Raw genomic sequence first — 22,605 nt, 5'->3', positions numbered from 1 at the left:
GGGGGGGGGGGGGGGGGGGGGGGGGGGGGGGGGGGGGGGGGGGGGGGGGGGGGGGGGGGGGGGGGGGGGGGGGGGGGGGGGGGGGGGGGGGGGGGGGGTTTGGGAAACCCATGAGCATTACATGGGTGCTTGTGATGGATTTACCACCCAACAGCTCTAGAGCAATTTACGGAAGATGGTTAAATAGTATTTTCAAAAGTACAACTAATGATGGGAAAGAGATTGGAGCAACTTTTCTATGAGAACTTTGGTGCAAGAGCGATAGAATAATTTTTGGTTGTGTAAGAACTTGTATATGAAATAGACTAATTTAAAACTTTTGAAACGAAACTGTTCGCCTTTACAGGTAAAGTATGTAGTCTGCTATACAGTGTCAAGTGGCGAGCTTGAGTTTGTCACAAAAAGTTACAAGTTCAAGTCAATGATGCGAGGTAATGTCTCTCTCACCATTCTTCCCCCTTGACTTGCGGTATTCATGTACATTCATTCATGGACTTCTGTAGCTTTGGGTTGTCATATCATATGAACTCACCACAGGGAATTCTTATAGCCTTGGGCTTTCTAGCTTATGTTGTTTGCATAAAATGTGGAGTTCGGACTTCATGGGTGTTGCATCAAGTAGGAGGACCAATTTTCCCTGTTATATTTTTCGCTTTTCAATTTTCTACTTCTGCGATTAAAAACTTCTTTTTTTTTTTAATTTCCAGCTCCCTTGCATGGTTTTGCATTCTGGTTTGATGTGGAGTTTTATGGGCCTGCTACTGCCGTGCATCGTCTAATGCCATCGCACCCTGATGATAATCAAGTGAAAGATGGTAGCCCGAGGAAGGAACGTGCAAATCCAAATGAAGCACTTGTATTGTCCACTTCACCTGAGGACCCTCCAACCCATTGGCAGCAGGTCCTTTATAAGTAATAATAATAATATTATAGCACAATACTTTACATGTTTCTGTTATCTTTTTCTATATCAGTGCATTACTTAAAGTCATAGTTTCTTCCATTTATGATTGATTTTCTGGATAGAAAACAAGATATATTAAAATAAAAAATAATATTTACAAGAAAAAAAGGGTCGAAAAATCTTAACAAATAGTGTATGTAATGGAAAATCTACTAGGAGTTGAAGATTTATTTCTCGGAGTAAAGTACAAATTTTCTAATCTCTTCCAAGTTTCCAACTTAGGAAAATCTTGTTTACTTTTGCAGACAGTAGTCTACTTCTATGATCCATTAGAGGTTGAAGGCTTTGTTACTCTAACACAAAGCAGAGAGCACTATCGGTTCATGAATATTCGCCTTGAATATGTGTTAGTTTTATTTCATACATTTATTTTAGCAAACATTTCTCCAGTCATTGTTTTGATATATGCGTCTCATTTGGTTTTGATATTTGATCTAGCAGTACAGGTGGGCGGTCCTTTGTAAAAGAGTCGATGATGAGGTGATGATACCCTATTCTTTGAAGGCTTAACCTTCCTGAAACGGTAATTCTCCAAGTAACTCCTTGACTCTTGACCGTATTTTTGCTTTGTGATTGCTTGATTGGCTTTCTTCTTGACACTGTCATCCTTCAGGAAAGATGTTGGCTAAGATTGATACAAGACTCCATGAAGAATTCTTTTATTGTAATGGAATTCTACTTTCCTACGGGGTGGAGATTTTCCTTCCTTTTGCCGCTGAGATTACAGGTATAGAATTCTTTTATTGTAATGGACTCTTAAGTAAGGCAGTGTAGTTATCTGCTCCTCCTAATTATGCCAAATGTACCATTCGATAAAGTAGTATACACGTTCATTCGATAAAGTAGTATACACATTCATTCGATAAAGTCGTCTAAAGTTATAACCCATCAAATTGATGTTGAATTTGGTATATTTGAAAACATTGACGAAAATATCAACAAATTGACGTATTTAATTTTCAATTTAAAGCCAAATTTAAGAATTTTGGATAAAGGTGATGTTACAGGAACACCGAAGTATTTTAAGATTTGATCTCTAAGTTGATGCCTGAAGCAGTAGCAACATTGGGGCAATCAAGGTGTTACATAAGCCACATTCATATATTAATCTCAAGAAAACCATCTTAGCCAAGAACAAGTTGAGAGTATCTTGGACTTGATATAATAACCCTCTTCAAAACAATCACATCCAAACAAATTATACCAAATACAGCAAGGTAAAAAATGGGTCTATCCAAAATGACCAGAAGTCTTACTATCAGGTGTCACTGTCACAGTCATGCTTGTCTAAAGCGTGTTACTCATGGTCGCATGCCCATTACATACTACTATGCAGTAGTAGCAAGGGATTATGGGAGCTTCCCATGCGACTCATCTAGTAGTTAAATCGTGCAGATGAATAAACTTGAGGTGCTCATCCTCTTATCAACAGATTAGTTGCTATCCCAAAACGGTACCGAACTTCAAGCCCTTTTGGTATAAAGAAAGCTCACCTATTCTAAGGAAAAAAGCTCAGGAATTCTAGTACCATGTAGAAAGGGGGAAAAAACTAAAATAACATTTCACTCGTTTATTGAAGTAAAAGCCTTGAACTATTAGAAAGTAAAATTACAAGTCACTAATGAGTTTCAAACAGCTAATGTATTACACATGTAAATAATAATATACTAAGAACAGTTCAAGTCTGCCTGATGTTCCTAATATATCACACAGATGAGTTACAGCAACATAAATTATTCATCAGTGTTATTAAGAGAGTTCAATCATAGCAACTAGATCAGATCAGAAGTATGAAATAACTTACTACAGTTAAAGTGAATCGTCTTAATGGAAGATAGAACAAGATGAGCACCAGCAACATGTAACTTGATTGACAGCCACAATTGAAGTCCTTGACGTGCTATCTTTATTGCCTCTTCTTCTTCAATCTTCAGCACTCAACAGTCAAGTTGCATATTTTCTAAGGAACCCAATGAAACCTGTAATCTTTTTATACAGCACGTCTTGCAATACATACCTGGGCTTTTTAGAGACGATCGACATATTTTAAACGTGACGAAAAAATAAATTAAAAAGGAAAAGGAAAAGGAAAGCTACCTAAATCTGAACATTTTGTATACAATAGATATAAACTTGGATATTTACAGGCAGCCCTATCAAGATACCTTGGCACTTCACTGAAATCCCAAAGAAGGAAGAAAGAAAAATGAAGAAGTTGGTAGGGCCACAAAAACTCATTTATGTTACCATAAGTATATGTTGACCCAGCCTATCCCGTGGGGCCACTCTGGTGTGCAAAATATGTGCAACCAGTGTCTGTCGCCCTTAAATTATCAGAACCAGAAGTTATTCTGATCCCTACAAAATTTTGCCACAAGTGTAAGCTAAATAAAACTTCCAGAAGAAGAAGCTGAGCCACTCGACGATTCAAACCATAAAGAGATATCTGAGATCTTCAACCGTCAAGCGGGAAGCGGAACCTCCATTTTGATCTTCACCAAATGCTGATGCAACCATTTTTCTCTTCTCTTCCTGCAAAACATGGCCAGAAAGAAGAAGCATCTTCCACGTCAATATTACATGCATATCAACTTCATCTTGTAAAGCACCGAGCCAACCTCTTGGAAGATATTCAATATGCTCAAGTAACAAATTCAAAAGTATTCAGAATCAACCAAATTATTATATAACACATTGCGCTGTTTAATGGTTGAAAAATTCATCAAAGCTATACAGAACATTCAACTCCATTTACAATGAGAATTAACAACCTTTATTAAGGGACTACTTCTCCCTTCTTAGAGCTTGAAAGAGTTGATGGAATGGAGAGGCCTACAACCTGAGGGAAGACCCAATCTAACTAATGCATTCAGTAAATTAGAGTGCGTATTCCATGGCGTGGGTTCCCTGGAGCAGAGAAACAATGCCCCACTTCCTAATCAAGTGGCTTTGAATATTGTCCAAAAAGGAGTCAGCCCTGTGGGGCAGATACATTGGGTGGACAAGCAAAATTATCAAGAAGAAAAAACGCATACAGACATTGGCCAAACTAGGCACGAGAAATTAGAATTGTTGTCAGGATGACTCGATTGCTTGCAATAAAGGTAATTAAGCTATATCTTTCTCTAGATCCATATTCTCGATAATTGTAAAAATGCAACCATGCTAAGTCTTAGAGGACTCCTTATTCCAATTGAGCAAAAGGCATTTAGCACGCCTTTCCAGTTTTCTCATTACCAAAAACCAGGCCAACCAGACCCAAACAAGAGGAAGAGCCTGCCAACAGCTATGAATACAATACCAAATCAAGATAAACTACAAACTCATAAATATGAAATTATTAAAGCTTCTTGAAATTCTAAAACATTCAGTTCTCTCTCCCAGCTCCACGACTAATTTGCATCCCTCCTGAACTCTATAACAAGAACTTGAACTTTAAAATAAATGAAAAGAAATGTACACTCGAAGATCTTACGGACGAAATTCAGCTGTAACCATGAAACTTAATGTTTAACGTATATTTCCATAAACTGTGTTTTCAACAGATATAGAACTGATAATGGAAAAACAAACATAAAGCAAAAGAGACAAGGATAATACCTGCAGTGCTAGTATCCTATCTTCAACTGTGTCTTTTATAGTAATCCTTGACACTGTAACAGGACGAGTCTGTCCAATTCTATGAGCTCGATCTACAGCCTGATCCTCTGTAGTCGGATTCCACCAAAGATCCAAAAGGATAACATGACATGCTGCAACCATGTTTAAACCTAGATTTCCCGCCTTCAATGACATCAACATAACAGTGATCTGCAAAAAACAATTCACCGATTCAAATATTGAAAACATCCATGCTAAAACACAATATTGTTAATTATTTCAATACCTATATCATTGCAAATCATGTAAAGTAACAAATAAACTTCCATGGTATATAATGCCCCCAACATAGAGAAGCATCTTAAATCCACCAGAATTTGTTGAAGTAGATTCAGATTAAGGGCCAAACCTCGGGGTCAGAGTTGAAATCTTTCACAGCACGGTCTCTTGAAACCAGAGTCATTGTGCCATCAAGCCTCCTATATTGTACGCAAGCCTGGTTAAGTGACATTTCTACTAAATCTAACATGCCGGTCCACTGGGAGAAAACAATCGTCTTCACAGGTTCTTCAGTTGGATTTGGACATGGAGATGCGTTCTTTGTAGTATTAGCATCAGAATCACAAATCTCAATGCATTCATCTTCAGAATGTAGAGAACTTCCATTGCATCCAAAGGAAACCCCTTGTTCAGAAGTTGAAGTTGATGCTTTGCAATTGTTCTGCAGAATCTCAAGAACGGCCCTAATTTTGGATGAACTGTACTCACTATGAACAACTTGGGATTTCTCAGAAATTCCCGAACTTGTGGAACCACCATCGAGATCATCAGAGATACATTTCCGGAGGGTAGTTTTCGAGAAAACAACGTCAGCAGCAACTTGTTCCTTACATCCAAGTGCCGGGCACATATTGTCATCGCCAGTCAAGTATTCAGACACGCATTGATAGCAGAAAACATGACCACACATGGTAACAACAGGATTCTCAGGTGGATCCTATTAGGAGGGAGGGAAAAAAACCAGTTCACAGTGAGTACGATAAGCCATTATTTTTGCAGCAAAAAGATTATAGAAGTCTTGTGTATCATTCCAGATTGTTTTTTCAGGTTATTTAAATGTATGCCACTTAGGATTGCATGAAAAATGACAACACTTTTTTGTTGAAGAATAGTGTGATGATAACACTTCAGCGTGATATCTACCTCTGATTTTTTTTATAAAAAAAAAAACCCACACTTCAGCGTGACAAGAGCTTTGGCTAGAACCTATTGGGATAGATGAAAGCAAAAAGGAAATTTTTGACAGTTGTGGATTGCTTGAACAATTGCAGAAATTTGATACAATAAGATAGACAATACAGTAGATTCATACACAATCTATATAAGAGGCAGTTCCTTCTTAATAGTAAAATACGATATCTAATGAATTGTCTTTATATGATTTCCAAGGAAATCATAGAATACAAAGATAGGAAAGAATTCAGCGGAATGATTAAAATGGAGTTCTCATTGAGGGTAGGTTAATTTCTTCCAATATGGGCCCGCTCATTTTCTTCTTACGGGTTTTGCAACACTTCTTTGACTTTGCTCAATTCCGTAAGGCTCAACCCATAACTTTTATTTGTCTCATCTTCACACTCGATTCCGTGGGGTTTGAACTTAAGGCCCGACTTAGAGTTCGTATGGACTTTTTGGCGTGATTACCCCCTTTGGGTTAATTCTTGATGTTTTTGAATGCTTCTTTGAAAATTAGCAATTTTAGCCTGTTCTTGCTCTTTCAATTTAGATATATCTCTTGTTCTTTGTGTGTTCTTGAATAGGTTTCTGCATTTCTTGGTTGTGTTTCATAACCAAGATAATTGCTTCTGTTCCTAAACATATTGAAACATTTCATTCTTGGATAGTTCTTGAGATGTTCCTTTTTAGGGCTTTCCTATGTAATTATGTGTGCAATGTTTGGTAAGGAGCACAGCTCATGAGGCTCCCTCTTGCGATCTGCATCGACAAGAGTTTTCGGTCTTCCACCGACGACAACCAATGTTGACCCAAACAACTACTCTACTCTGATACAAAATTGGTGTAACCTAAGAGATTAAAAGAGAGAACTCTCCAAAAATTCTTTCCCGTTCATAACAAAATTTAGATTTTTCCTTCAATATCGATTTATAAAGGCTGAGCACAAAGAACTGGTTAAAGAACAAGGTGAACGCAGATATTTCAATTTCTCACAGCCCAACTTTGTTAGAGCTCTCCTTTCACCATAATTCATGAGTTAATATGAAGAATGAAACTCACATCGCAGACTCGGCATATAGCCAAAGAAGTCTCCAAGCAATTTAACAGATTCATCAGCATATCCTTAGGAAGTTTACTTGCCATTTCTGTAGAATCCTTCCCCACAGAATCAATATTATACCCTTTTACAAGAAGTGGGTGGTCACAAGCTTGACGGAGGCGTAGGAGCATCAGCAGAATATTTGCATAGTTTTGCTTTACAGTACCAGCTGCGGCATAAGCCTGCAAAGTACATGTCATATAACTCCTGTAAGACTCCACATTTAAGAAGGAAAATTTCATTCAACAAAGGGTGCATTAATCAATAGGGTGGACATACAAGAAGCGTAGCCCCTATAAAGATGAAAAGAGAAACATACAGCTAAAAGTTTTTAACAAAAACTTAAACATATGTATTAAAAAAACTAAAGAGAAGCATCCATATGTCCTCAAGGTCTGGTGCACGTGAAATTCAAAAGATAGCAACTAAATATATTATATTTCAAACTCCATGAAATTTTTGTACAGGTATCTTTAAGCACTTTTAGTTTCCTTGATGTAGGTAATTACCAGGCTCTAAATGTAATTCTTGCAAGTGTTATTTTTGTTTCATTTATTTATTTAGTTTTTTAAGTTTAGATTAGTTAAGATCAGCTACTTTGAATTAATTGGCTTTTAACCTTGTAGTTTAATCTCTGTCCCTATGGACCAAACCTATATGGATAAAGACATCAGGCGTTGCACACAACTTTATTAAAGATTGTTAAAATAATTTTCTCTCTGACCTCAACATCCGCTGAAATGATTATACTGTAGTCAGGTGTTCATATTAAAAAAAAACACTTGGAGAAGGAGAAATTTATTTTTAAAAAGAACGGAAAAAATGTTGATTCCACTCTAGTAAACTTTGAACAAACCAATATCCTTCAGGCGGGGGTAAATGCACCTTGAATTGCTTGCGAGAATCAGCTTCTAATTGGGTATAAAAATCACGCTCCTCAGTAGAAAAATCCACTTTTGTCAACCGTATGGTTTTGGGGGGCAATTTGACAATCGGTTCCCCATCAATTAATGTGCCTAAACAGCAAATAAGTTCATTACCAGAGCTGAAAGGAGAAGTGATCAAAATTCATATAAGGATACAACGTGCTGTCAATTAAATAAACTGTGGCATACAAGTGTAATACTCATACAATGTGCTTGAGATGAATAGCTATATAAAGCAGATAAAGGACCAAATGAAGAGATGATCTGGTTGGAGAGGACCATGAGATGACTGACATCACAGCACGATGACCCTTCAGTTTTGACATTAATTAAGATATGTCCAATTATACACATGTAAATGTAACCCTAGGTGTCTGAACTCATCTGTGTGACAAGCAAAAGATCCCTGACCATATGCTTCTGATATAATTTTTTAACAAAGAAAAAAATAATATTATATTAAAAAGGGAGACATTTCGAGAGACCCCTCACTTAAGAGACCTCCAAAAAGTTTAATTATTTATTAGTTACTACAAATTAATAGTTGAAGTAAAAGTATCACAAGAAATGACACCATCCATCTTAGATAGAAGCAAGCAAAATCTCCAGTGTAACATTCTTCAATCAACGAGAGACAAAAAGATGGAATTTTTTCGATAACAGATTTGTATCCTGCAAACTTACTTCTACCAAACTTATTTTCAATATATACATATAGACACACACACCTTAGAAAGAAGCAAGCAAAATCTCAAAAGTGTAATATTCTTCAATCAACTAGAGGCAAAGAGATAATTTTTTCGATAACAGGTTTGGATCCTGTAAACTTATTTTCAGAATATATATATATTGGTATCAAGGCATGCTGCAACTTTCATTCAAAAAGTGACGACAGCAGAAACAAACAATGCTAAACGACAAAGGGAACCCTCCCATCTAGATTGATTGAAAAGGCAGAGTAACTAGAAAAAGCTCATGTTGCACACCCAATTAAATATTGTGATTTGTACAAGGTCACAGAAATAATCAAAAGAATTAGACTCACTAAAAAAATATTATAGCATTCCTATCCTTCCAGAAAAGTCACAAATGAGCAATAGAGGCGATAGCCTACAGTACTTTGACTTTATCTTTAATATACCAACCCAAACCAGTTACAAATAAAATTCAAAACTTTGGCTCAAACATTAGGATTTTTCTTCCAACTGGCTAAAAGAAAGCAAGCTGTAAATGTAACATATGAAATAAATGTCTCAAAATCTTGGAACTTATCAGCGAATGTATGCAAATTCTTGAATGAATGCCTGAGGAGAACGATGTTCATAAGAGACCAAATATCAGTAGGAAAGGTCATCAACCTATCAAAACAATGTTGGATGAAAGTCCAAAATGATCTAGAGTATGAACAGGTAATAAAGAGGGTACGGTGTGTATCTGGACCCTTTTTGCACAAGGGGCAGCAGTTAGGAGATAAAGAAAAACCCAGAGATCTGTGTTGTAGCTTGTCTCAAGTAAGTAGGCAAGAGTGGCTGAGTTCCCATACAAAGAACTTCACTTTTTTTGGGATACATCCCATTCCAAATCAACTTGTAAAAAACCAGCTTTACCTTGCACTCATAGATGAGTGAGTTCTGGATAAAGATTTAGATGTAAATCCATTTTTGTCAAGATCCCATACCCATAAGTCTTAATGTTCAGATAGGACAACATTAGAGAGCCTAGCCCATTCATAAATTTCCGTCACTGTGAGGAGTCTTCTAATCTGTAAATTCCATGAAGCAGTTTCATTAGACCACAATTCTGAGATGAAGGCTTCTTTTAAAAATGTGAGAGCGTACAATGAGGAAAAGTTTTCCTTGAATGCATTACTTCCCAACCAACTGTCATTTCTGACATTGCATGAAATGTTCTTGTACAGACGCTTGCAATCGAGAAATATATTTCCATGGACTTCTAGATGATGATATTGAGAAATGGCCTGGTTTAAGATCATAATGCATTGATCTAGATTTAGTAGCAATCAACTTATGCCATAAGGCAGATTTCACCTCGTGAAATCTCCAAATCCATTTAACCAAAAGTGATCTGTTCTTTTGTTGAATGCCATTGATGCCTAGTCCACCTTCTCTGATAGGAAACTTCACTTCGTCTCATCTAAGGACAGGCAATCCCAAGAAGGTATTTCGCCAATCACGAACCTTCAACCCATAAATGCCCACTATAGATGAAACGTTAAAGGCCTCCATATTATACCCAATATTTCTGATCTTTGACACTGATGTTCAAGCCTGATGCTTTTTCAAATGAATTATAGGTTGCAAACAGTTTTTCAGGAGATGAAAACAAGATGGAATCATCTGCAAATTGAAGATGAGTAATAGATGAGGTGTGTTGACCCTTTCCAACAACAAAATCTTTGATCAAAACCTCGCTTTTGACTTTGGATAGTATACAACTAAGACAACCCACGATAAGAATAAAGAGGAAATAGGACCACCTTGTCGGAGACCCTTTGTGGCAAGAATCATTCCAAGAGGCTTGCCATTAACAATAATGGAGAAGTTAGGAGATGAGATGCAGCCTTGTGTCCATCTCCTCCACTCAATACCGAAGCCCTTGATTTGGAGAATGAGATCAAGGAAATCCTAATCAACCTTATCAAAAGTTTTCTCAATGTCCAATTTGTTTTAATAAGAAACGAGGAAAATAGGTGCAATAAGCGCATAGTCTACCCAAAAGAAAAGACCAACCTAAGGGTTCGGGGAAGAGAGCACCCCCTCCCAAAAGTCATCAATAACTTAATCACAACTCCCGCTTCCTTGCTTCTCTTCAGATCGTCAATAATTTTGGTGCAATAAGTGCATAGTCTACCAAATTTCACCGGCCACAACAAAAGAGAGATGCCACAAAGTTTGTTAAGTGATGTTTTATTCGTCTAACTTCAAGGATCGAGTCAAAATACCCATCTTTACACTCCCCTACCTCTCCCTCATATGCTATTTGGGAAGATTTATCCATGGACTTTACACTTGGTCCCCCTAGGACTCAACAAGGTAATGACTTTGTCTTAGTTGTGGCTGATCAATTCATTAAAATGGCATACCTCCTGCAAAGAATACAACAAAACAACCCAACCACTAAAAACTGTCTGCCCAAAATCTGATTCAAGGTGTTAACTCTTCCATGCATCCATGCAACACTTTTCACACGTAGAACTTAACCTCCTTAGGAATTTTCACCTTCCAAACTAAGGAGAGAAAAAAAAAACCCACCAAACATAGGTTGGATGAGGCATGGGAAGAAAGAGCTACAAGAAAATCTTTTGAAGGACAAGGGTTCCAAAGGTGAGAATCTCTCCTATGGGCTTAAAGCAAAAAGTGGAAAGGGAGGAAGTAGAGCTAAAACATCTAACGTTTCCTCATTGGTCAACGAACATTGAAAAATCCAAGGAAGGAGACAAGAATAAGTTCAACTGAACAAGGATCAAAGCAATCGAGTGATTCTTGAGAGAAGAAAAATGATATAAACGAGGGTATAAGGAGTAAAGGGATCTATTCCCCAACCACCTGTCCTCAGAAAAACATACTTTTCCCGTCTCCCTCATATCATTATGAATAAATTGAGATAGGAAAGGAAAAACTGCCACAAACCACCTTCTACAGGTTTCTAGTGCCTTTTAAACCCTCACTGGTGCACTCAAAGGGGTGGAGCCCCTACTTGCTAACAATAACCTTGTCCCACTTACTAGCAGGGTAGTGTTTCTCACTTGACATTATCAATACCAAAACCGCTTTAGTCTAGGGACCTAGAAACCACCTCCCAACGAATCAGATGTGATCCCTTCCCCTCTTCTACCCCTTCCCATAAGAAATCTCTCATAAGAAACTCCATATTCTTTCCAATTAGACTTGGGACTTCAAAATGAGACAAAAAGTAAGCAGGAACACCACTCAGTGAGGCACCCCTTCTTGAAAAGAAACTCTTCTTCATGGAAGGGAGTCTTTTGCAAACCGTTCCAATGACAGGGTCCCAAAAGGAACAACCTAAGTAGGATGAGGGAAAACCCCAACCTCACGATCCACAAAGTTGGCACACCTCTCGAGCTTGAAAAAGTCCCAATTAATGCCCAAAAGAGTTGCAATTTGGCAGTTTGGCTATCATGCAACTAGCATTTCTTTATTCCTGCAAGCTACTTCTTTAATGATGGCAGCCAACCGCTCAATTCTTCTAGGAATGTAAGAAAGATACAAAAGAAAACAAAGCTTTTTCATGGAAATGGAATGTGGAGCAGCACGATGAAATTAAGGAACACTTCAAACAAGCAATTTTCCAACAAAGTTGCTGTTGATTCACATCGTTGTGCTTGAGGCTTCCAAGTTGGTGACTTGGTGATGGTGCATTTGCAAAAGTCTTGTTTGCCTACTACAGTTCATAACATACCAAAGCTTGGTCCTTTTTCTGTTGTTGAGAAAATTGACAGCAATGCATATTATCTAGATGCCCCTCCTACCATTTGTATTAGTCCAGCATTTACTGTTGCTAATATCTACCCTTATCATGCTTCAAACAAGTTCCCCTTAGCTGATTGACTCAAGGATGTGTTTTTTCTTGGGGTTGGGGGGTCTGATGCAGAACATCCTCAGCTACTCTTGGACATTAACTGACTTATCTTTAGTTTTGTTATTCCTTTCTTGATTGTAGTCTTGTTTTACTGGTGTGGCAATTTCTTCTGCCTTTAAGTATTTTTTGGACATTCGCCAGCCGGTTAACTTGTTGTTTACCATGGCTAGTTTAGATTAAAGTTCCAGCCCTCCTAAGTTTCTGTCCATTTGTATCACTTTTGTGATTTTGAATAGAACTCCCACACATAAATAACAATACTGAACGAGAAATCTGTATTCTCATCATATTCTTACACATAATAACAGTAGAGTTTTTATTAAAGGAAACAAGAGAAAGAGAGCGAGAGAGAAAAAGTACCCACCTTTAGTTCGTCGCAACATTATTGCCCTTAGAACAGCCTGAAGCTTCTTATAGCCAGTAACTGAATTTCTGGAAATTGGAACCTTGATTGTATGGTAGAAAGATTTATAGACAGCATAAGGATCATACCTCAGAAATCTGAAATAGCTGTATAAATCATCAATTGCATTTTGTATAGGTGTTCCAGATAAGCACCACCTTCTTTTCGCTCGAAGGCTACAGCAGGCTCTAGCTACTTGAGTTCTGTGATTCTTTATTGTCTGAGCTTCATCCAGAATAACTCTGAACCAACCCACTCTTGCCAGTGGGCCAGAATCACACTCAATGGAAATGCCAGTTCCTTTCCTGCCCTTCTTACCCTTCTTACTGCTGATAGAGGTCTTTTTCCTCTTTACGTTAGCAGAAAAATCAGTAGATAATCCGTATCTATCTCCATTTTTTTCCTCAGCATCATCCTCATCAACTAAAGGTTGTTTTGGAACTTCATTGGTGACGATCGAATATGTTGTGAGAACCACATCGTACTTTGCAAGCTCATCAGGATTCCTAGTCCTACTTCCCCCATGATAGATTAATACTGAGAGTTTAGCTTCTTCAGTGACCTTGTCCTCTAGTTCTCTGGCCCACTGCCGAAGAATACTTGCAGGGCACACAACCAGTGTACCAGCTGCAGGTCTCCGCTTACTGATTGCTCTAGTTGTTTTCACTTCTTGAATTGGTTTAACATCATCAGACTCTCCAGTCTGCTGCATTTTAACTGAATCAGCAGTGCCAATGCCATTATCATCGTCATCGTCCAAATTCAAAGCTTCAGCTTTTGTTTTGCTTCCATCTTCTAATTCTGCCTTTGACTGCAAGGACTTCTGCGTTTGTATGAGGGAAATCATCGAAACTGTCTTTCCAAGGCCCTGAAGACAAAAGGGAAGAAGTCTAGAACCTCATTAAGGACAAATTTCCAAAAACAGCGAGAATTTAATCCAGGTCCAGTAGCTTGCCTGGTCATCCGCTAAAATTCCTCCCAAACAATGCAAACTTCTAGTTTCCTTCTGTAGCATCCATGCTAATGCAATTTTCTAAAAGACAAAGTATACAGCAAAAAGTTTTTAAAAAATGTCTGGCAGTAAGAGAAAGACACTACATTTTGATAGAAAAACCTGATGTCTTAAAAGAGGAACAGACAGAAGACCATCAGGTAAATTAGCCTCAAGTTTTGGTTGATTTAGATCCTGCAAAAAAGGGGGATTGGTTATTAAGACTTTAATAGTTAATTCAGCAGAGGGAAAGCAATTATAATATCAACAAGACTTGTTGACTAGCTGATAGCAACCAGTTTCTTCTATCTTGATCTTTTAGGCGATAATTGTTTCCTCGTCTTTTGAACTATCATCAGATCAACCTCTTTTTATTTAAATAAAGCAATCTCATTGATCAATGAAATAAACAAAGCAAAAGGCATAAAAAAAATTAACGGAATTACAAAATGCCTCCAAAATGGTGCAGCAAATCAAAGAACTACCACTGTAGGAAAAAAGATTTGTGTAAATAAAACTGAATAAGAGGATAAAAATAGTATGAATAAAGTTGACATATCCCTCCAATATCCGGAAAGAGACTCTTATTTATTTCCAACCAATAGTACAAAAGAATATCAGTGTATTAAGTCTGAGGACTTTTCCTTTGGACTATAGTAGAGCCCATTAAGCATCAAGTTAAAACTATACAAGAAGCTGGAGAGAATCACTTTCTGGCTCCAGGATTTAAACCCTTTAAATTACAGATAAGCTATTTTAGACTTTTGTTAAGAAAATAACCTCTAAAAGCGTAAGTTGGAAAGGCTGTTAGGTTAGTTAGTTAAATTTAAGTTAGCACGAAATAGTTTACATACTACTCTTTTTTGGTTACAAATGAAAAAAGGCAGAATATTTAATAAGCTTTGTTTTCATTTTGATTAACACCATTCAAGTAGAGGATTTGGATGGTAATTGTTTGAGCTCAGAAAATTTCTCCATTTCAGTCATTGAGAAACCTGAGGAAATAAATCCTTTCAAGGGTATGAGACGAGGGGTCTTTCCCATCCTTCTTTTTTCTTTTTTCTTTTTTCTTTTTTTCCTAATGTGAAACCAAGCTTTCATTGACAAGGACAGACAGGTTTAATTGAATACTTTTGAGTTGGAAGGGATAAGCTTCATCCCTTCATCTCACTCATTTCCAATTCACCGATGTCACTTTTTTGCATTCAAAATAGGAGATTTTTTTCCTTTTTCTTCCCCCTCTTAAGAAGCCACTAGGTTTCTGAGTTGTCTCCTCTTAAAATAAATGTCAGGAAAAGTTCTCTATTGTAGAGGCTAATTGTGCTATGTATACAGGTTTAATTGAATACTTTTGAGTTGGAAGGGATAAGCTTCATCTCTTCATCTCTCTCATCTCAAATTCACTGATGACACTTTTTTTCATTCAAACAAGGAGATTTGTTTCCTTTTTTCCTTTTTTCCCTTAAGAAACCACTAGGTTTTTTGAGTTGTCTCATCTTAAAATAAATGTCAGGAAAAGTGCTCTATAGTAGAGGTTAATTGTGCTATGTATACACTCTAGGCTCAATTTGTGGGGTCCAAGGTCAATGCTCTACCTTTTATCATACTAGAAGATGGTTTGGAAGATTCGTACATCTGAAGGTGCAGATTTGGAATCGGCCTGAGGCGTCATTATGCAATCTTGTTTAGGAACTGGCTTAAGCCTCATGCCAACCTGAACATAGTTCAATTGGCCTAGGCATATGCTCTCGACCAAGAGGTCAAAGGTATGAATTTCTACCCCCACTAGTTGTTAAACTCAAAAGGCTAGCTTAGGCCCCATAGTTTAAAGTTAATTAGATCCTACATACTTTTCACACAGACAGACGGAAAATTGAAAAACAAATCATCAACTTCAACTGCTTCATATCCCGGATTACAATATTCTTATTTTAGGCTATGGCCTTTAATCATGGGAAAGACTTGCTTTAATTCAAATTGTTTGAAGCCAAATCACAAGCTACTTCACCTCTATATGAAGTATATGAGAGATTTCTTATGCAAAAAGTTGAGACGATCCTCATCTTGTAAAGTATAAGTCAATTTCTAGAATGAAATCTTGTAAAGTAGAAGTTAATGTCTAGAATGAGTGAGAAAGGTAGCTTGGTGAATATTAAGCAGGAGTTATTAATGCTACAATAATCCGTTCATTACGCCCCAATTCCACTAGGGCAATGATCAAGGTTCATCAGACAAGAAAGAGGCATTGGTACTAGAATATAAAGCGATTGTGGCTTCCTAAATTAGAAAATTGTTATGGTCAAAGATGGTGTAGGTCTTATGCAGATATCAAGATGTGTTTTCAATGCCACCTTTCCACTCATACGACCATGCCATTGTTTTGAGGGATGGCACTTCGACCATTAATATCAAACCTTCAATACCCAAGCCCAAAGTCTTTTGGCTACCTCCTCAACCAATATGTTAAAAAAGAAAAGTTGGGATGGCACTTCAACTATTAATATCAAACCTTCAATACCCAAGCCCAAAGTCTTTTGGCTACCTCCTCAACCAATAGGTTACAAAATGAAAAGTTGGGATGGCACTTCGACCATTAATATCAAACCTTCAATATCCAAGCCCAAAGTCTTTTGGCTACCTCCTCAACCAATAGGTTACAAAATAAAAAGTTGGTATGGCACTTCGACCATTAATATCAAACCTTCAATACTAGGTTACAAAAAGAAATGTTGGACTCGGTTACTTAACAAATGAAAAAACTTCATATGATTAATTGGTGGACAATAATTTTCCACAATGAATTGCCCTCCAAAAAAAATTTTGTAGATTCCTAAAACCTTATATTAATAATTAGTGAAATGTTGGGCAATCAAAGATCTTCGGTACAAACAAAAGAGTATAAAAGAAAATGGAATTGGAGCAATTATTTTCAATTAGAGTATAGAAGAAATTCAAATGAGTTAATGATACTTCTTTCTAGGTGACTGGGTTTTATAGTCTACTAACCATAACATAGATGGTTTTAGGACGAAACCTATGGTATCAGTGAGCTGGTGGCCAACTTGTGGTGCGTTGGCGGAGACTTTAATATGACTAGGTGGATTAATGAGAAGTCCCAAGGTGATAGAATCACAAGAAGCATGAAGAAGTTAAATCGGTTGATTGACAAGTTAGACCTTACTAATATTCCTTTATCTACGGGCTGTTTATCTGAACAAATAGTAGAAAACAACCTATCCTCTCCCTCTTGATTGTTTCTTGGTTAGTAGAGAGAGTGGATGGAGAAGTTTCCCTCTTCAAGAACCTTGATTCTAAAATTACTTCACGGCATTTCCCCATTGTATTAGTTACGAATAAATTCACTTGGATGCAAAAGTTTCCCTCTTAAAGAGCCTCGATTCTGCATTGAATTACTTTCTACATCTTTCCAACTTCAAAACATGTGGTTGAGTGATAAAAAGCTTCATGAGTTTCCTTGATTGTTAATGGAAGAATTTGATTCTCCAAGATTGGCCAGGTTTTGTCTTTATGAAAAAATGGAAGAGAATGAAACCATGGTTGAATCATCGGGGTAAGGAGAAATTTGACATTATTCTCAGCCAAAAAGAGGAAACCCTCAAAGCCATCAGTTCCTTGGACGCTGCTGAGCAATACCTTGGGCTCTTTGCCCATGAGTGGAGGAAAAGAGCTTCACTCAAAGCTCAATTCAAATAAGTAATTCTAAAAGAAGACAGTCTATGGAGGCAGAGGTGCAAGCTAAAATGGAGAATGGAGGGAGATGAAAATACAAAGCTCTTCCATAACTATGTTAACGCTAGAACAAAAAAAAACTCACCAGAAAAATCCAAAATGAGTCTCAAGAAAGCGTGTTAAATGAAAACTTGATTGTGAATAAGTTTGTGTCCTTTGGCTAAATTATACACAAGAAAAGTGGCAAATGTGTTATTCATTCTAGAATGAAGTGGCAGCCATAATACTCAAAGTTAGGCTATTCAGGAAGAACCATTCTCTGAAATTGAAATCAAAGAACTTGTTAGTGACTTAGGTTCCAACTGAGCTCCAGGTCCGGATGGTTGCACGGGAGACTTTCGGAAAAAGGTTTGGAACACCATTAAAGATTAGCTTTTCAGGGTCTTCCCAGCATTCTGACGGTTGCAACAATGAAACTTGTATTTGTCTTGTTCCTAAAAAAGCTTGCTTCTAAAGTAACCGACTTCAGACTTGTCAGTTAGATCATTATTCTCTACAAGCTTATTGCAAAAGTTTTAGCTGAAAGGCTTAAAAAAGTTCTTGATCAAACAATCAGCTAGCCAATCCGCTTTCATCATGGGTAGGCAAATGCTTGACCCTACGTTGATTGCTAATGAGCTTATGGAAGACTTTGGTTATAGCAAGGAGAGTTGGATTTTCATGCTTGCTTTTGAGAAGGCTTATGATATGGGGACTGGGACTTTCTCCTTGAGGTGCTCAATTGTAAAAGCTTTGAAACTCGTTGGATTGGGTCAAAGCATGTATTGCCAACACCTCCTTTCTATTCTGGTTAATGGTACACCGGGGGGGCAAATTAGAGACACTAAGGGGCAAAGGCAAGCCGATCTGCTTGCACCTTTTCTTTTTGAGATGGTGGCATGCATTTTCAGTCCCCTGATTGACAAAGGTGTGGGGGATGGTTTCCTGAAGGGCCTATCCATCAAAGGTGGAGGGTTTCATATTTCACACTTGCAATTTAAGGATGACAAAGCTCCATGCTTAATAATTAATATTATTGTTGGTTTGAGGTGATCTCAGGCTTAAGATCAATCTTCCTAAATCTCTCTTGGCTGGGTTAAAATATTTGCAGTAATGAAGTTTCAGCAGTGGCACTGGAGTGGGGATGTGCGGTTGGCACCTCACCTCTTGAATACTTAGGGATACCCCTCGGTGGTAATCCAAAACAACCTTCTTTTTGGCCGCTTGTTATTGATAAAATTGAGAGAAGGTTAGACCGATGGAAGAGCCTTGCTCTCACAAGAGGACGCAAAATTAGGCTGGCTAAATCGGTCCTTACGAGCATAACTCCTTACTCTTTCTCTATCTTTTCTTGCTCCACTCAATTCCTAATTGGTTGGAGAAAGTTATAAAAGACATCTTTTGGAAAGGTAATAAGGAGGTTGGGGCCGTCAATTTTTTATCCAATAGATATGGAAGGTTTAGGTAATGGTAACCTTGCCAATAGAAACCAGGCTCTTTTAGCAAAATGGGGTAGGACATTTCTTATAGAAAAGGAAGCTTTGTGGAGGTAGGTGATTGCTTCCAAATACAAATGTAATGAGAATCAATGGGGCTTTCTATGAAGGGCTCTCAGTCGCTTAAAGGCCAAACGGACGTAAACCCCTTTTACACGGTTTGCAACTAAAGGCATTACCTAATAAGTGAAATGGTAGCATGTTTCGTATAAAAACTAATAAATAAACAAAACAATTGGCACTTGAAATGGTGCATTTTCTCCTCATTACCCTTGAGATAAACCCTCCTCTCCTTTTTTATTTGTTGTGGGTAGTGAGAAGAGCCTAGACTAAAAGGAAAGAAGAAATGGACTCCTATCTCGAAATAGACATCTCCATATTTGCTAGTAACGAAAGCCAAAGAATCTTAAAATGTAAAATCTAGTTATGAGAATTTTGTCAAAACTAAAATACAATAGCCTAAAAGTTGTTCTATAAAAAATACCTCCAATGCTGCTTGATAAATCAATCTCTCATCACTTCCAGCAACCATTTCTTCACCATAACCAGAGCGGTAGGTATGTTCACTTGGATACTGTGAAGAAGGTATAGTTTTCCCTGGTGCCAAACTCACAGGGAGGACCCTGTAATCCCTGTTCTCAGAACTAACAGCATCGTCACCATTGCCTCTGAAAACATTCTCTCTCCCATAAACCCTGCCGCTAGTTGAACTTGGCCTTGCTGAATCATAAGAACTGATGTGGGCATCACGAATTTGACTGCTGCCCACATTGTCTACTAAGTTATTTGATTTTGTAGGGGGTGCATGTGACTGAAAAGTATAAGGAAGGGTCCTCTTAAAAGCCTGTTGAGAAGATAATCTTTCATAATCTGCACCAGCTGTGGTTGCAATTCGAGAATTCACAGTTCGAGGTAGACCAGTATTCCCATTTTCAGTAAGATAATCGGAATCATCTGCGAGGACAATATGATGATTTGAGGCTCCAGCATCGCCATTAGAACCAGAATGCGGGCTGTTATTAACATTACCTGTAAATTTGATTGTCAGTTTTTTCCCCTTTACCAGTTTTTTTGAGAAAGTACTAAAAAGAACTAATAATCTTGCGCACAACTCACTTTGACCTGGACCAAAATCTGTGGATGCCCAATGAGGAAGCTTTCTGCTGCGACTCGGTTCCCCAATACTTGGCGCAGCATCGTCGCTGTCACTAATATATTCTAGCTCTATTTCACTGTCTGATGAACTAATTTCTATAAGGTTAGTCACAGACATGATGGTTCAACTGCGAGATCTCTCTTCTTTGACAAAACAAGGAAGAAGCTACACAAAGATTAGCAAAACTGCCACAGAAAATCATAGAAATTGCCTTGTTACGAAAAAAAAAAAAAAACCAATAGATAAGCTACAGACTGATCAAATAATCAGCTGCTATCACCAGATACGTAATCCGAGCAATCTAAGAATATAAAGTTACAAAAACATCTACTTACAAATGTGAAATGCCTCTGAGCTAAATCAACGAATTTTCAATGATAGACTGAATAATCAAACACATAGCCATGCTGCATTATAAATCTTTTCAGATGCAGCATATTCATTAAGCAGGGACCTCTATGTCAAAAACATCTCTGCAAATACCCAAAGAAAAGGAAAAAAATTTAAATATCATACGTCTTATTATTAGTTGAATACAGAGAAAATTGTCAAAACATCAAGAATGCAGTAAAGAGAAACTTATGAAACTTAAGAAATCTACAGGCAGGGAGAAAAAAGATTCTGTATAAGTTAAATAAGGCCATTACAGTCAAATATACAGTCACGTAAGTCACCGATTGATAATAATAATGCATGGTGTATGCTTAATTTGAAACTTTTTCAGAAGTAGCAAGCCAGATCGACAAAAAATAAAAATAAAAAAAAAACATGGAGAAACCCCCTCATAATTCCTAGAATATGGGACAAGGAGCTGATGACAGAGACAATGAAAGCAATTGAAATGGAAGGCTAAAAATTAACTCCATAGACTACACGTTTCCCATATATCTTTATTCTCCTACCTTAAACACACAGTGTTAAAAATCTGCTATAATTCCAATTGTGAAGTAGCAGGTCTATCGACAAACATGCTCACACGATATCCCCATAATGCAAGAAAAGCAGTCCAAATCCAAATCCCGAAACAAATTCGAAGCACCCCAGCACCTGAAAAGAAACCGATTAGAGCATCAAATTCAATGGTTCCACTTTCAAATTACCCTTCCAAATAGAAACTAAAACCTTAAATTCTATTTTTTCCTTCGACTACAAAACATAATGCTTCCCGTGCCAACCCCATTAAACCAGTCAGTCGAAGATCAAGAACAATCCCCTCAAAAAACGTTGAACATGAACTTCAATTACTCAACCTATAAACATAACAGCATCGAATCCTCGACGCTGCATGCATGAGACGAAATGAGTGATTAGGGTAAAAGAAAAAAGAAAGATCCCATTGCAAAACCAACAGTACTCCGAGATTCGCACACACAAACTCAAACTGACCTTCAAAAATTGAAGTGAACTGAACAAGATCGACGAACAAAACGGTGAATGGTTAAAGGCCGATTAATGTGGCGATGGAAATGAACGAAAAGAAGAAGGAATTCATACGAGGAGTGGCAGATTGTAGTGGCAGAGGAAGTAACTTCTCTCCCTCCGTACTACGTAGGGTTTGAGGTTTGAAGTTTCCGTTCAACGCCGAAGCTGAAAGAGGTTTTTTTTTTTTTGTTTCTGAATTTCTTTTTTTTTTTTTTTTTTCTTTTTCATTTGGTCTGCGGAATTTTAGATCGACGACGAGTTAACGGCCGTGAGTATCCAGACTGTACTCGTGTAGTGCACTTTAAGTGCACCTCCAATTTTCTTGGGAAAAAAAATCTATAAATCTTAAATTTTCGTAACTATATCGGTACTCGTTTAAGCTCGTTTTCTCGGACTTGGATTTGATGGTTGTAATTATTCAGTTTTTAATGACACGACCCTTAGAGTTGCATTCCACAGCTAACAGATATTGTCTGTTTAGACCCGTTACGTATCGTCGTCAATTAGACAGTTTTAAAACACGTATGCTCCCTTGTTATGAATGTTTTATTCATTTTCCAACCGAGGTGGAATGTCACAATCCACCCCTTTGGGGCCTAGTGTCCTCTCTGGCATGTTGTTCTGTGTTTGACTCTAATACCATTTGTAGTAACCCGAGCTTACCACTATAAAAATATTATTTGTTTTGGCCTATGTATTGTCTTTAACCTCACAGTTTTTAAACATGTTTATTAAGAATGTTTTGTTTCCCCTTCCAACCGACGCAGGAGTTTTAACTAACTGTTTGATGTATATAGGTTTAATTTCGTGTCATTTCAATTCTCAAATCTATAAATTTAAACTGTAAATATTTTAAATTCAAGCAGTGAACGGAGGATATTTATCAATTTAAAGATACTTTGACCACTTTTGCTATGCAATTTGATGCAATGCAAGTAAAGTTGGTGGTCCTATGGTCATATG

General features: G+C 37.5%; 1 protein-coding gene and 1 pseudogene across 3 annotated transcripts; one reads left to right on the top strand and one right to left on the bottom strand.

Moving 5' to 3' along the window:
- Positions 1 to 1,846, top strand: part of LOC111489124 — a 14,032-nt pseudogene extending 12,186 nt beyond the window's left edge.
- Positions 1,847 to 2,183: 337 nt separating this feature from the next.
- On the bottom strand, positions 2,184 to 21,846 carry LOC111489123 (helicase-like transcription factor CHR28). Of its 3 annotated transcripts, XM_023137175.1 has the most exons (14): positions 21,607 to 21,846; positions 21,343 to 21,501; positions 21,123 to 21,267; positions 20,557 to 20,693; positions 20,181 to 20,405; positions 19,549 to 20,093; positions 13,963 to 14,034; positions 13,804 to 13,881; positions 12,810 to 13,716; positions 7,785 to 7,915; positions 6,860 to 7,081; positions 4,974 to 5,561; positions 4,565 to 4,774; positions 2,184 to 3,496 (listed from the first exon to the last, which is right to left on the bottom strand). In XM_023137175.1, the coding sequence occupies exons 5-14, from the start codon at positions 20,335 to 20,337 to the stop codon at positions 3,392 to 3,394; spliced, it is 3,015 nt and encodes a 1,004-aa protein (XP_022992943.1). In that variant the 5' UTR covers positions 20,338 to 20,405; positions 20,557 to 20,693; positions 21,123 to 21,267; positions 21,343 to 21,501; positions 21,607 to 21,846; the 3' UTR covers positions 2,184 to 3,391. The 3 variants fall into 3 exon arrangements, with proteins under 3 accessions (XP_022992943.1, XP_022992941.1, XP_022992942.1); XM_023137173.1 differs by lacking the exon at positions 21,343 to 21,501 and having other exon boundaries at positions 20,556 to 20,693; XM_023137174.1 differs by lacking the exon at positions 21,343 to 21,501 and having other exon boundaries at positions 20,181 to 20,385.
- Positions 21,847 to 22,605: the final 759 nt, after the last annotated feature.

This window comes from Cucurbita maxima, unplaced genomic scaffold (assembly GCF_002738345.1).
Source record: "Cucurbita maxima cultivar Rimu unplaced genomic scaffold, Cmax_1.0 Cma_Scf00014, whole genome shotgun sequence".
In the NCBI taxonomy this organism is placed as follows: Eukaryota; Viridiplantae; Streptophyta; class Magnoliopsida; order Cucurbitales; family Cucurbitaceae; genus Cucurbita; species Cucurbita maxima.
Note: the sequence above shows the minus strand (reverse complement) of the source record. Positions and strands in the feature narration are given on the sequence as shown.

Bases quoted from the DNA above. Each gene is read 5' to 3' on its own strand.
- LOC111489123 (XM_023137175.1), bottom strand. From the start codon at position 20,337: ATGTCTGTGACTAACCTTATAGAAATTAGTTCATCAGACAGTGAAATA. The intron at 13,882-13,962 runs GTTTTTCTATCA...TTTGTCTTTTAG, and splicing joins TTCCTCTTTTAAGACATCAG to AAAATTGCATTAGCATGGAT. The intron at 7,082-7,784 runs GTGCATTTACCC...TGTACTTTGCAG, and splicing joins ATTCTCGCAAGCAATTCAAG to GCTTATGCCGCAGCTGGTAC.